The sequence below is a fragment of the Borostomias antarcticus genome (genome assembly GCF_949987555.1).
Source record: "Borostomias antarcticus genome assembly, chromosome: 6".
NCBI classification, from domain to species: Eukaryota; Metazoa; Chordata; class Actinopteri; order Stomiiformes; family Stomiidae; genus Borostomias; species Borostomias antarcticus.
In genome coordinates this window covers 13,881,354-13,896,353 of record NC_140239.1, presented here as the reverse complement: position 1 = coordinate 13,896,353, position 15,000 = coordinate 13,881,354, and the positions used below count along the sequence as shown (strand labels likewise).

The window sequence follows — 15,000 nt, the reverse complement described above, 5'->3', positions numbered from 1 at the left end:
TCTCTCTCTCTCTCTCTCTCTCTCTCTCTCTCCCTCTCTCTCTCTCTCTCTCCCTCCCTCTCTCTCTCTCTCTCTCTCTCTCTCTCTCTCTCTCTCTCTCTCTCTCTCTCTCTCTCTCTCTCAGACACAGCAGTCCTCCCCCTCCACCTACAAGGACCGGTGAGCTCCAAACCACCTTCTGCTCCAAACCAGGGTTCCTCTTTATCTCACCCATCATGTGTGATACTCTCTCTTTCTCTCTCTCTCTCCATCTCTCCCCTTCTCTCTCTCTTTCTCTCTCTCTCTCCCCCTCTCACTCTCTCTCCCTCTCTCTCTCTCTCTTTCTCTCTTTCTCTCTTTCTCTCTCTCTCTTTCAGATAACAATGTAGGTTGTGGCTGGCCAGATGATGAGTTTGTAAGTAGGAAAATCAGTTCACCATGATTCATAGGCAGACACGCACACGCACGCACGCACGCACACACACACACACACACACACACACACACACACACACACACACACACACACACACATGCATACTGTATATACTCTATGTGTGTGTGTGTCAAGTGTCACTGTATTACTTGTCAGTATATATACAGTATATATATATATACATTTACAAATATATGTATTGCCTTTTTAGTTTGAACAACAAACGTGTCAGTATTGCTTCTCCTCTCACTTTGCCCACTGGGTTTGATCTCAGGTCCCAGAAACATCACGTTAGCTACGCCACCCAAAAAATAGTGAGTTTAACTAATTCAACTCTTGTACTACTGTGCGTGCGTGTGTGTGTGTGTGCGTGTGTGTGTGTGCGTGCGTGCGTGTGTGCGTGTGTGGGTGTGTGTGTGTGCGTGTGTGACAGGACGAGGAGGATGGGGACACATATGAGGCGCCCCCCTGTGAGCGTCCAGCCATAAAGGTTCCTCCCAGACAGTTCGAGGAGAACGTTTATTTAGGTAACACACACTTTCATCACAAGCTCTACCAGAAGAAATACATTTTAACTGAGTCATGTACAGTAAACTCACATTTATACACATGGATAGACTTAAAAAACTCTAATATCCTCAAAGAATTTGTTGTACAGCACACATTAAAAACACAAACACACATTAAAAACACAAACAGACATAAAAACACAAACAGAAACAACAATAATCCAAAATCATCAATAGCAGCCATCTATTATAGCAGCCTTCAGAAATATCTAGCCCCCTGATTGGTTTGCACAGTAAACGGCGTCCATCCTGGAGACGTCTGATTGGCTGTTTCTGGGTTCCACAGAGCGGACGCCCGATCCTGTTCCTAAGCGGCAGGCGGCTCCTCCCCCCAGGCCAGCCAAGATGGCCCCTATGGGCAAGGCTTCGGTAACTAATGCAACGCCCTACCTGCCTCTCTCTAGTGTCTCTGTCGGTGTGTATGGGTCAGTCAGTTGTCCTCCTCTCTCACAGAAGCAGCATCCTCAGAAATACCAGGAGGAGTTTTACATCGACCCCAACACCAAGAAACGTGAGACCAGCTCCTAACCCTAACCCTAACCCTAACCCTCCATCACACCAAGAAACGTGAGACCAGCTCCTAACCCTAACCCTCCATCACACCCACCCCTAGAACACCCCCCACCCCTAGAACACACACCCACCCCTAGAACACACAACCACCCCTAGAACACACACCCACCCCTAGAACACACACTCACCCCTAGAACACAAAACCACCCCTAGAACACCCACCCACCCCTAGAACACCCACCCACCCCTAGAACACACACCCACCCCTAGAACACACACTCACCCCTAGAACACACACTCACCCCTAGAACACAAAACCACCCCTAGAACACCCACCCACCCCTAGAACACCCACCCACCCCTAGAACACACACCCACCCCTAGAACACACACTCACCCCTAGAACACACACTCACCCCTAGAACACAAAACCACCCCTAGAACACCCACCCACCCCTAGAACACACACACACCCCTAGAACACACACCCACCCCTAGAACACACACTCACCCCTAGAACACAAAACCACCCCTAGAACACACACCCATCCCTAGAACACACACCCACCCCTAGAACACACACACACCCCTAGAACAGACACCCACCCCTAGAACACACACCCACCCCTAGAACAGACCAGGCCCTGGAGGCTGATGTCATCATCGTTAGTCCACCCACCTGCCTGCATATCTCTCTTCCCTTCTCTCTCTGTCTCTCTCAATATCCCCTACTATACCTCTCTCCTCTCTGTCTCTCTCCTCTCTGTCTCTCTCCCTCTCTCTCCTCTCTGTTAGAGTTTGGTTTGGGACCCAGGCGCAACAGGAAAGGAGGAGGCAAGGAACGGTAAAGCCCGGAGGGGCGATTTAATAAGATCACAAAGGGGGATGTGGTAGTCGTACAGCCGATGGTCAGGCAGGAGCGTGGTAGTCGTACAGGCGATGGTCAGGCAGGAGCGGGGTTGTCGTACAGGCGATGGTCAGGCAGGAGCGGGGTTGTCGTACAGGCGATGGTCAGGCAGGAGCGGGGTTGTCGTACAGGCGATGTTCAGGCAGGAGCGGGGTTGTCGTACAGGCGATGGTCAGGCAGGAGCGTTGTCGTACAGGCGATGGTCAGGCAGGAGCGGGGTTGTCGTACAGGCGATGGTCAGGCAGGAGCGGGGTCGTACAGGCGATGGTCAGGCAGGAGCGGGGTAATCGTACAGACGTGGGTCAGGCAGGAACTGGAGAGATGAGGAGGGGAGGCAGGGTGAGTGAGAGTAATCACAAACGGGGAACGGGAAAAAAACACTACAAAATACGGGTAAGGAGATTGTAGGCTAGGCTATACTTTACCACAAGAGTATTATGGTAAGATCTGGCGATGAGTGGAGTGTAGACCAGGTTCTTGTAGAGGTTGAAGGTGATTGCAGAACGAGGGACAGGTGTGGTGATGATAATTGGAAACCGGTGAGTAGAGCCGCGCCCGCGTCATCGTCGGAGACGAGCGCGCCGTTCTTGTCTTTGCGCACGGGCCGATGTGCTGGGCATGTCGGGATCCGACTCTTCGTCACCGGAGAGGGAGGAGACTGCCGAGTCCGCGGAGCTGGCCGGAGACGGGGAACGCCCGGCAGTGGGGGGAAACTCCGGAGAGTCAGAGCGTTGTATGCCCGGGCTGATGCGCCGTGCGGCAGAGCGCGTAGGACGCCCCGAGCGCGCAGCGGGCCCAGAGGGGAGAGAGGGAGGCGGTTGTGGAGGCGAGGGCATGCGAGCCGTAACACTCTCTGTCTCTCTCCTCTCTGTCTCTCTCTCTGTCTCTCTCCTCTCTGTCTCTCTCCTCTCTCTCTCTCTCTCTCTCTCTCTCTGTCTCTCTCCTCTCTGTCTCTCTCCTCTCTGTATCTCTCCTCTCTGTCTCTCTCTCTGTCTCTCTCAATATCCCCTACTATACCTCTCTCTCTCTGTCTCTCTCCTCTCTGTCTCTCTCCTCTCTGTCTCTCTCTGTCTCTCTCAATATCCCCTACTATACCTCTCTCTCCTCTCTGTCTCTCTCCTCTCTATCTCTCTCATTATCCCCTACTATACCTCTCTCTCTCTCTGTCTCTCTCCTCTCTGTCTCTCTATGTGTCTATCTCTCTGTCTCTCTCTCTGTCTCTCTCTTTCTCTCTCTCTCCCTGTCTCTCTCTTTCTCTCTCTCTCTCTCTGTCTCTCACTCTCTCTCTTTGTCTCTCTCTTTCTCTCTCTCTCTCTCTCTCTCTCTCTCTCTCTTTCATTCAGCTCCTGAGGTCGATAGAAAAGAAAAACCAGGGAAGAAATCTGCCCCAAAGAAGGCTGCCTCTTCCCCTGGCCGTCCGGCCCCTGCCCCGGCCCTGGCTCCGGCCCCAGCCTCGAACTTTGAGGAGGGTAAACTCTGCTGTCACTTAGTTGATTTATACATCCAGGCTATTTACGCTACCAACATCTAAATCAATGTCACTGATTGGCTAACCGACTTGGTTGAGTGAATCTCGGTTGTGTTCTTACATTACCTAGTTTCACCACTAGGTGTCTGTATGAGGCAGCGAAATCACCCTCCACCACATACCCAGATAGCAAGTGGATCTGGGCCATATACAGGCCAGATCTGGCCCTTGTGGCTTAGTTCCGGCCCATATATGGCCCAGAATCATTACACATCCGCTTGCTATCTGGGTAGTAGGCCCTAACATAGGACAGAGGGACATAACATAGGCCTTAACACAGTAACATAACCTAGACCCTGGCCCCTAACATGGAACAGAGTAACGGGACAGAGAACAAAAGTAAAAAGTAGCAAAGTATCACAGGACACAGTAACAGGACTACAGTTACACAGTTCATACAGCTACATTAATACACAGTTACACAGTTACACAGTAAAAGGACTACGGTTACTGTACACAGTTACACAATTACGCAGTAATACAATTACACATTTACACAGTAACACAGTAACACAGTTACATAGATAGTAACATAGGACACAGTAACACAGTTACAGTACATAGTTACATAGATAGTAACATAGTACACAGTTACAGAGTGAACTGACCTCTCTCTTTCTGTCTAGATGTCTACCTTGACCCCAACGAAGGACAGGTGAGCAGCCTAGATCTGGAGACACACTCACCTTACAGGATACCATCGGTCAGATCAGCCAGGAGTGATGATGTGTGTGTGTGTGTGTGTGTTTCAGGAAGACAGTGATGACTTGTACCTGGAGCCCACGGCAGGTCAGTTGTCTGGTTAAATAAAGGATGATAGTGAGATGATGATGATCATGATGATGATGAGGATCAGTGGCGTGCACAGACATTTTGGGGGGCAGGTGCTCAGTGAAAAATTAGGGCACCTTGCACGGCGAGATGTTGACGGGGGGGTGCTGACAGATAATTTGTATTTTGATTGTCGCATTTTTATTATTATTATTATATTATAATAAGCGCGAGCTTAAGTATACTGATAGTTTCACATGCTGTACCAACAACAAATTCGACCGACATTGGTGGTGTGGTGGTCATCATTACGTTAAATCCATTTAAATCCTAGCGTCTAGCTTGTTAAGCTGGTGGGCAGTCGGCTAATTTATGCTCAGCTGTTTGATGCTGTATGAGACTTCACAACAGAGACAAATAAATGCAAGTTATAGTTTTGCAACTGAGGCTTAGGGGGCAAACAATACACTCGTTTCATTTATGTGTTACCTGGCTGGTTAGCTGTCATCACTCAGGCACTCTGGATGGGGAAAGGGTAGTGGAGGGGTAGCGCGCCTCCGTTTGTGTCCGCTTTTCGCGTTTACCGTTGACAACGGAAGAGAGGGAGGGGAGGGGCACGGTGTGTGTGTGGGGGGGGGGGGCTGGCAAAATTACAACGCATTTTGGGGCATTATTATTACACACTTTTAATCGAGAATCCATCGATGTCACCATTGGCCACATACAGTAGGCCTACACTGTTAAAGAAAAGAAAAAAAGTAACTTTCAAAAAGGCACTTGCCTTGTCCAGAGGGCAAAGGGCAGGTGCTCTAGCACCACCTTGTGTCTATCTGTGCACGTCCCTGATGATGATGATGATGATGATTGGCCCGTCCTCTGCCTCCAGCGTGCCAGCCCCATCCTCGGGGACCAATGAGGATGCCACTCCCACCCAAGGCATCCCCAGCCCTGCCCTCCATGCCCTTGTAAGTACCAGACCACTACCCCAGGGTCAGGGGTGTGTGTGTGTGTGTGTGTGTGTGTGTGTGTGTGTGTGTGTGTGTGTGTGTGTTACCAGACCACTACCCCAGAGTCAGGTGTGTGTGTGTGTGTGGTAGATCAGTGTTCAGGATTCGTCATATGCTTGTCTGTCTGTAGGGTGAAGCCCCCAGTGCCCAGAGCCAAGTCTGTGAGTTACCCTGTTCACACACACACACACACACACACACACACACACACACACACACACACACACACACACATATACTGTACACAAACCTTTTTGTAAATCTCTCCATGTGTTTCAGAGTTCATACTTGGTGGAATCAAAGCCAGGTAAGGGACAGCTTCCTCCCTGCAGTGAGACACTCGGACAGACCCAATACTGACAAGTATGGTCACAAACAAACAAGCAAACAAACAAACCCTACCCCTAACCCTAGCAGCTCAGTGTCTGTATAACCCTGCCCCCCCCATCCCTCCAGCTCCAACCATGGATACGAGACGCTCCACGTTCCCTGGGAAGCTGCCCCCACCCACCCTGAGGAACAAGCCCCCCTTCCCTGCCTCCCTGAAGGAGCCCAAACCCTGGTAGGAGAGGGGGCGTGGGGGGGGGGTCCAAACCCTGGTAGGAGAGGGGGCGTGGGGGGGGGAGCCCAAACCCTGGTAGGAGAGGGGGCGTGGGGGGGGGGGGGGTGAACCCTGGTAGGAGAGGGGGCGTGGGGGGGGGGTGAACCCTGGTAGGAGGGGTTTGGGGGGGGGGGGGTGAACCAGCCAAGCTACAGCCAAGGAATGTCCCCCTGGGAGATCAGCACATCTGATATCTGTCTTTCTGTCTAGATGATGATGATGATGATGATGTCAGCTCGAAAGATGATAACCATGATTATGAGGATAGTGACTGCATTCATAGAGCGCTGTTACAGAGTGGGTCACAGAGCATTCATAGAGCGCTGTTACAGAGTGCATCACAGACACGATTGCTGTGAAAATAGTCAGGGTCCAGACAGTCCATAATAACTAACACTAACACTTATAACTAACACTTATAACAGCAATAACGCTAATAACTAACACTGATAACAGTAATAACACTAATAACAGTAATAACACTAACTAACACTAATAACAGTAATAACACTAATAACAGTAATAACACTAACTAACACTAATAACAGTAATAACATTAGTAACTAACACTAATAACAGTAATAACAGTAGTAACTAACAGTAATAACAGTAATAACAGTAGTAACTAACACTAATAACAGTAATAACAGTAGTAACTAACACTAATAACAGTAAAAACAGTAGTAACTAACAGTAATAACAGTAATAACAGTAGGAACTAACACTAATAACAGTAATAACAGTAGTAACTAACACTAATAACAGTAATAACAGTAGTAACTAACAGTAATAACAGTAGTAACTAACACTAATAACAGTAATAACAGTAGTAACTAACACTAATAACAGTAATAACAGTAGTAACTAACACTAATAACAGTAATAACAATAGTAACTAAAAGTAATAACAGTAATAACAGTAGTAATTAGAAAGTACATTTCCTGGAGAAAATGTGAGGTGGGCTAGCTGCTGCAGCTGTATGTAACAGCTACTGCTAGAACTACTATGGACTGGGCAATCTCCATGCACCCACTGGTGAAGACTGTGTGTCTCTAGCCCACTCAGGGGCTGAATTGTGGGGTCTGTGGCGTGGACAGTGGCGTGGTGGCGAGACTCCGCCCCGTCAGGTCAGAGCTGGTCAGGGACAGTGTACCCCTCTCCGGGCCACCTACCTGACTCCACCGGTGAAGACCGTGTGTCTCTAGCCCACTCAGGGGCTGAGTTGTGGGGCCCGTGGCGTGGATAGTGGCGTGCTGGTTAGGCTCCGCCCCCTTGGGTCACAGCCAGTCGGGGACAGTGAACCCCTCTCCGGTCCACCTACCTGACTCCACCGGTGAAGACCGTGTGTCTCTAACCCACTCAGGGAAAACATAATGATACTGAACATTCCACCAGCAGTTTCAATGGCACAAAGGTTACTATTAAAAGTTAAATTACTAAAAAAATATAAAAAATATAAAAAATCTGAATACATCCGGGAAACAGCTAAAGACGATGAACATTTTAAAGTTTGAATGAAGTTTCTTGCACAAAGTATGAAGAAGTAGTTAAGGGCCAAAAAACTGAGGAGAAAAGAATAAGAAAGAAAGAAAGAGATAGTGGGAATATCACAAGTTGGGCTAGCTTTTACAAACTAGCCCACCTAACTAACACTAATAACAGTAATAACAGTAGTAACTAACACTAATAACAGTAATAACAGTAGTAAATATAGCTGCAAGCAGCAATGTGGGGGCCAAGCAGGACACGTGACCAGCGCATCAAAGACAACAAGTGAAACACGCCATAGCCGCGTTAGAATCCCTACCGCAGTTTTGAAAATCGGGCATACGGTTCAGAATAAACGCACTTCCAACTTTGACAGGTTGGTGGCGCTAGAGAGTTTGAGGTGTCGACATAGACTTTGTGACAGGGGTAACAGGACCGTCCCCGAAGACTTTGTGACAGGGGTAACAGGACCGTCCCCGATAAGTGTGCCTAATGTGGTTATGATACATCAAAACATTACTGAGGTATGACCACACTTCCTGTTTGGCGGCTTGGACGCCAAATTCGATTGGCTGTAGTGAGTGAACGCCTTCAACAATCGAAAATCCCTGTAACGATTTTGTGGACATTGGTCTAGAGAATGTGTACAGCCAGTTTCATGTAGATTGGTGAAAATCCCTAGGAGAAGATGCATTTTAAGTGATTTACACAAAATACAAAATGGTGGGAAATCCCATTGGCGGAAAATGACATCATAAGGTGCGATGAACTCGGCATGAGCCAGGGATTCCAACGGTACCTCGTTTTTGAAAATCGTGCTTACAGGTCAAAAGTTGCGTGCACAAATGCACCTCCAACTATGACATGTTGGTGGCGCTAGAAGGTTCGAGCTGTGGACATGGGTCTCGGTGAAAAGACTCAGGGGACTATCATGAATAACTGTGCCAATTTTCACATCTTTTTACCATACGGTTTTATGGGCTGCCATAGACTCCAATGGCAGAAGAATAAATCAGAATCACCCTAGCCCACAAGGCATGTAAGCCTTGTAGACATTGGTGTATAGATGACATCCACCGATTTTCGTGCAGATTGGTGAAAGTTGAAGAGGAGATATATTGACGTACACTCTGAAAGTGGTGAAATTGTGCAGAAGACAAAAAGTGTTCCTTGCATTCTGCAATCAAACAAATGAAGTAATAATGAAACCATGGGGTGTTTTGAACTCAGCATGAGCCAGGGAATCCATTGCTACCATAATTCTCCAACTTTGACACGCTGGTGGCGCTAGAGTGCACAAGATGTCAACATGAGGCTTGGTGACAGATGTCATGGGTGTTATGATAGATGATGTGGTGTTAGATAGGTTAGATGATAGGTGATAGATTAAAACATTACTGAGATATGACCCCAGTTCCTGTTTTGCAGCTTTTCTGCCAATTTTGATTGGCTGTCACGAGCGAACGCAATGGACAATCAAAAATCCCTGTAAGATTTTTGTGGACATCAGTCTATAGATTGTGCATACTGCGTTTTGTGCAGATTGGTGAAAAAACCTAGGAGGAGATACATTTTAAGTGTTTTACACAAAGTACAAAATGGCGGGAAATCCAATATGGCAGACAATGACGTCATGAGGTGCGTTGAACTCGGTTTGAACCAAGGATTCCAAAGGATTTCCTCGTTTTTCAAAATCAGACTTACAGGTCAAAAGTTGCATGAATAAAAGCATTGCCAACTTTGACACGTTGGTGGCGCTAGAGGGTTCAAGCTGTGGACATGACACTTGGTGAGGCGACTCAGGGGACTGTCCTGAATGTGTGTGCCAATTTTCATAACTTTCTACCATACGCTTCTATGGGCTACCATAGACTACAATGGCAGAGGAATTAATAAATAAGAAAAGGTAGAAACTTAATGGTGGCCTACACAGCTTCGCTGCTTGGCCCCCAATAATAAGAAAAGGTAGAAACATAATGGTGCAAGTACAAGGCTAGACTGACGTGGCGACATGTTTGACAAGGGTCAAGGATGGTTCCGAGAATTTCGAAAGTCAGACATATATGTCAGACATATATTTTCATAACTTTCTACCATACGCTTCTATGGGCTGCCATAGACTACAATGGCAGAGGAATAATAATAATAATAAATTAAAGCTGCAAGCAGCGTTGTGGGGGCCAAGCTGACCACACGAAAGATGAAGCAAATGCGACTGATGTTTTGAAGGCTTTAGAGATATGTTTGTCGGACTGCAACTACACTGCAAACTTGGTAAACAGCAAACGTTATAACCACTGCAAACTTCAACCACTGCAAACTATGAAAATCATTCAGCTCAATAAAACAAGAAAAGTAGGCTGGTCTAATACTCAACACTCGTGGGCAGCGGATGAGAGCTAAAGTCTTTCCCACACCCGTGTGGCCAGCCCGTTCGTGGAAATTCTGCCACACCTTCTCTTTCAAGGCTGTAGGGAGGACCAGCTGAAAGATGGAGTTTGCGGTGTTGGGGTCCCTCACACACTGATGCAAGACTCCCTCCCTCAGAGTCAGCCTCTTCCTCTCCTTGAGGATCTGCCGAGTGTCACGTTGCATTGCGATCCTTTCTGTTGCACTGGGTAGTTTCCCTGTCTGCAAGGATAACAGCATGTGGCGAATCATGTCATCTTTTTGCTGGGCGTCCTTCCATTCTCCAGGGGATTCGGCCCAGCTGCACATCTTCTAGGTCAACAGGAGAGTTAAGCATTTCTGGGCATGGGTTTTCCACCCTGGTGAGAAAAGTCTTCAGGGCCAGGATCTCCTCCTCTTCACCATCCTCTCCTCCATCCACAGGTACTCGAGATAGGGCATCAGCATTAGCATTGGTTTTGTTAGGCTGGAACTTGATGTTGAAGTGGTAGTTGTAGAGTCTGGCTGCCCACTGTTGCTCCAAGCTTCTCAGGTTCACCTCCTGTAAGTTTGCGAGAATGTTGTTGTCAGTGAACACTACAAAATGGGAGCCTAGAGTGGAATTTCTTGCTGCACCAGCGAAAGACGGCCTACCTTCTGATGGCAATGAAGGTAAACAGGAGTCTGGCCAGTGTTCTTCACTTCTTCACTTGTACCTTCCCATTCAGACAAACTAGACTCCATTGAATCTTCAAAACCTTCCCCTACTCCAAAGAAGTCTACACCCACTCACTGCATTTCCTTTACCCACTTTGACTATTTGGACATGGCCATGAACATGGCAAACAATACGCAACCAAGTTCCGTCTGCTGCATTTTACACAAGAGGAGCGCATTATTGTACTATATGTGATTGTCTGTACTGTATGTGCTTGTGTCTATGTAATTGTGTCTATTGTATGTTATGTTCTCTGCTCTACTGTATGTCTGTGATTGTCTACTGTATGTGCTTCCGTCTGATTTTCTCTACTGTATGCAAATGTCTATGTGATTGTCTTTACTGTATAAGCTTATGTGATTGTCTCTACTGTATGTGCTTGTCTGGGATATCGTCTCTACAACAAAACCCATGAATATGATGTACTGTACTGTAAGATGCAGCAAGAGCCGAATCGACAGGGCCGTCTGGGAGATATGCGAGGCCTGAGGCGAAGTCAAAAACGCGAGGCCTACTATAATGCACTATACCCGCGACGCAACATGAACTCAGCACGCATGTCTTTTTTAGTCACATATAAAAAAAATAAGCACCTGCGCAACCACTGTTGTGACCCTGCACTCACGATAATGAAGATGATGAGTATTTAGATTAGCGTAGCCTACAACCATGTTTATAGTTAGGATTTTTAAAGCAGTCACACCCACATTAAGTTATGCATTAAACACATTATTATGGACGTAAAATGTTACTCACCATATGACGAGAATAATCAGGCCAGCATTTTCCTCCCTGCTTTCCTTTCCGCAAACTCGGCTATGAATCCTATGATGTCCTTGTAGTCTTTCTCTATTGACAGGATGGCAAGTCCACATGAACCTATTTTCCATATAAATACCGATCCGTAGGCTACTGTACCCGTACTGGTGCGCTTATGATCGCATTCAGTTCGGTATGGTTTCAGTTTTAATTTCCCATTTGTATTGAATGGAATGTTGGGTCAGTTAGGAGCATCTGTATTCTACGCATTTAGCCTACATTTTTGCCTTGGAAACATTGTATAAATAGACTGTTGCAGTGATTCTACGCGTGCCAGTAGGCCTACAAGTTACTCAAAGATGCAATGCCTCCCCCACATGGCAAACATTTGTAATACACACATATTACTTACTCTAAACAAGAGGCACAAGAGTCCCTGGTCTGTGAGCCAAATTTCACAACTTTTAACTGGCAGCAGCGGCCGACAACGATTCTGTTGTCTGCCATTAACTTCCACAGCAGCATAATTACAATAATTATAAGAATGCCTTTTGGATGAACGGGAATCGAACCCTGAACTCGCTGCTTGCGAGACGCGCTACCCAATGTGCCACGACGGATCTTGCGAAAGCGATTGGCAGATTTGAGTGGATAATGTCAGCTTATGCTTCCTCTTGGTAGAGTGAGTCCTGAGCACTTAATTAATGTCACCTGGTAGGGTTGCTTCCTCTCGGTAGAGTGAGAGGGGGGGGGTGTCGTTGTTTAAATTGGCACACAGCGAAAAGTATACATAGCATAGCTCAACTATTTACTTCTTCAGAATCCAGACAATCACGCAAACATTTCCATGTATAATATGTCCTTCGGTCTTCAGAAGTGTAGGAGAGGTGAAGAGTTAGAAACAGTTAGAGATTCTAGAGCGAAGAGAGATTTTCTAGAGCGTGGCTCCATTGATTTCAATGGAGGGGGGGAGTCATCATTCGAACTGTCACAGAGTGAAAAATATACATCGGAGAGATTAGCTTTTTTGATTTTATGAATCCCAAGAGTCATGTGAACGTGATATATAAAATGTGTATGAGCTGTGAGAATTAGAAGAGGGATGGCAGTTTAGAAAATGTGTGACTTTTTCAAAAATGCGCCTTTCACCACTCTGAAACTGGTGAAATTGTGCAGAAGACAAAAAGTGTTCCTTTCATTCTGCAATCAAACAAATGAAGTAATAATGAAACCATGGGGTGTTTTGAACTCAGCATGAGTCAGGGAATCCATTGTTACCATAATTTTGAAGATTGGACATACAGTTCAAAAGTTACTGGCATAAACGCAACTCCAACTTTGACACGCTGGTGGCGCTAGAGTGCACGAGATGTCAACATGAGGCTTGGTGACAGATGTCATGGGTGTGTCCCGGATGAGTGTGCCAAATGTGGTTTTGATAGATTAAAACATTACTGAGATATGACCCCAGTTCCTCTTTTGCAGCTTTTCTGCCAATTTTGATTGGCTGTCACAAGCGAACGCAATGGATAATCAAAAATCCCTGTACATCCTTTGTAGACATTGGTGTATAGATAACATCCACTGATTTTCGTGCAGATTGGTGAAAGTTCCTAGGAGGAGATACATTTTAAGGGTATTGCACATCATTCAAAATGGCGGAGAAGCCAAGATGGCCACAATGACGTCATAAGAGTGCGTTGAATCCGGCTTGAGCCAAGGAATTGAAGGACACCTGAAGTTTGAAAATTGGACTTGCTGAAGAAAAGCTGCATGCATAAATGCACCTCCAACTTTGACACGTTGGTGGCGCTAGAGAGGGCGAGGTCTGGACATGAGACTTGGTGAGGAGGGTCAGGGCACTGTATCGAATGAGTGTGCCAATTTTCATAACTTTCTACCATACGCTTCTATGGGCTGCCATAGACTACAATGGCAGAGTAATAGAAAGAAAGAAAGAAAGAAAAAGAAAGAAAGAAAGAAAGAAAGAAAGAAAGAAAGAAAGAAAGAAAGAAAGAAGAAAAGGTAGAAACTTTGTGGTGGCCTACGCAGCTTCGCTGCTTGGCCCCCAATAAGAAAAGGTAGAAACTTAATGGTGGCCTACGCAGCTTTGCTGCTTGGCCCCCAATAAAGAAATAAGAAAAGGTAGAAACTTAGTGGTGGCCTACGCAGCTTCACTGCTTGGCCCCCAATAATAAGAAAAGGTACAAACACAATGGTGGCCTTCGCAGCTTCGCTGCTTGGCCCCCAATAAATAATAAGAAAAGGTACAAGAACAATGGTGGCCTTCGCAGCTTCGCTGCTTGGCCCCCAACTAACACTGGGCCTGTGGTCTCTGTCCCCCAGCCCCCCTCCTCCACCAGTAGCAGAGGCTCCCTCAGCAGGTACGTACTTTAACCTGGGGGGGTCGACCAGGGGGTCACAGCTTTAACCTGGGGGGGTCGACCAGGGGGTCACAGCTTTAACCTGGGGGGGTCGACCAGGGGTTCACAGCTTTAACCTGGGGGGGTCGACCAGGTGGTCACAGCTTTAACCTTGGGGGGTCGACCAGGGGGTCACAGCTTTAACCTGGGGGGGTCGACCAGGGGTTCACAGCTTTAACCTGGGGGGGTCGACCAGGGGGTCACAGCTTTAACCTGGGGGGGTCGACCAGGGGGTCACAGCTTTAACCTGGGGGGGTCGACCAGGGGGTCACAGCTTTAACCTGGGGGGGTCGACCAGGGAGGTACACCAGGGAGGTAGACCAGGGGTTCACAGCTTTAACCTGGGGAGGTAGACCAGGGAGGTAGACCAGGGGTTTACAGCGTCCAGCCAATGAAAGGTTGCTCTTTCCCATCAATCAGCTGTGCCCTTGAGCAAGGCACTTAACCCCAACATTAGCTCATAATAAGTTGCTTTGGATAGAAGCATCTACTAAATGACTTTGTGGTCACAACAAGCGAGGCCTTATGAGCGACAGACTCTAGATTCTTAATTGATGAACAATGTCAATCTTATCGTTGTATTGCAGTCTAATTATGTGTTGTGTGTCTCTGTCACAGCGTCCTTCTCTGGTGTGAAGACGGCCACGCCCCCTGAGGTGAGTGTGTTTGTCTCTCAGAAAAGTCTCTGCTAGAATAGATCAATGGACAGCACTTATATAGCGCTTTACAATGAATGGCGACACCAATAGCAGTCAGCTGCCATGCAAGGTGCTTGTCTGCTCATTGGGAGCAATTTGGGGTTGAATGTCCTGCCCAAGGACACTTCTACATGTGGATGGGAGGAGGTGGAATTTGAACCTCCGACCCTGCGATCATTAGACGACCCGCTCTCCTACTGAGCCACAGCCGCCC

At 47.2% G+C, this 15,000-nt stretch overlaps 1 protein-coding gene across 1 annotated transcript in view; it reads left to right on the top strand.

Annotated features, from left to right (window-relative positions):
* LOC311310340 (uncharacterized protein) overlaps positions 1-15,000 on the top strand; it is a 26,553-nt gene that overhangs the window by 7,872 nt on the left and 3,681 nt on the right. Inside the window, exons 3-16 of the mRNA XM_084439791.1 lie at positions 125-159; positions 357-394; positions 849-942; positions 1,271-1,353; positions 1,438-1,495; positions 3,748-3,873; positions 4,559-4,587; positions 4,685-4,721; positions 5,590-5,668; positions 5,841-5,871; positions 5,990-6,017; positions 6,167-6,272; positions 14,012-14,049; positions 14,707-14,744. Coding sequence (XP_084295917.1) covers positions 125-159; positions 357-394; positions 849-942; positions 1,271-1,353; positions 1,438-1,495; positions 3,748-3,873; positions 4,559-4,587; positions 4,685-4,721; positions 5,590-5,668; positions 5,841-5,871; positions 5,990-6,017; positions 6,167-6,272; positions 14,012-14,049; positions 14,707-14,744 — 820 coding nt within the window. The remainder of the gene's footprint in view (positions 1-124; positions 160-356; positions 395-848; positions 943-1,270; positions 1,354-1,437; positions 1,496-3,747; positions 3,874-4,558; positions 4,588-4,684; positions 4,722-5,589; positions 5,669-5,840; positions 5,872-5,989; positions 6,018-6,166; positions 6,273-14,011; positions 14,050-14,706; positions 14,745-15,000) is intronic.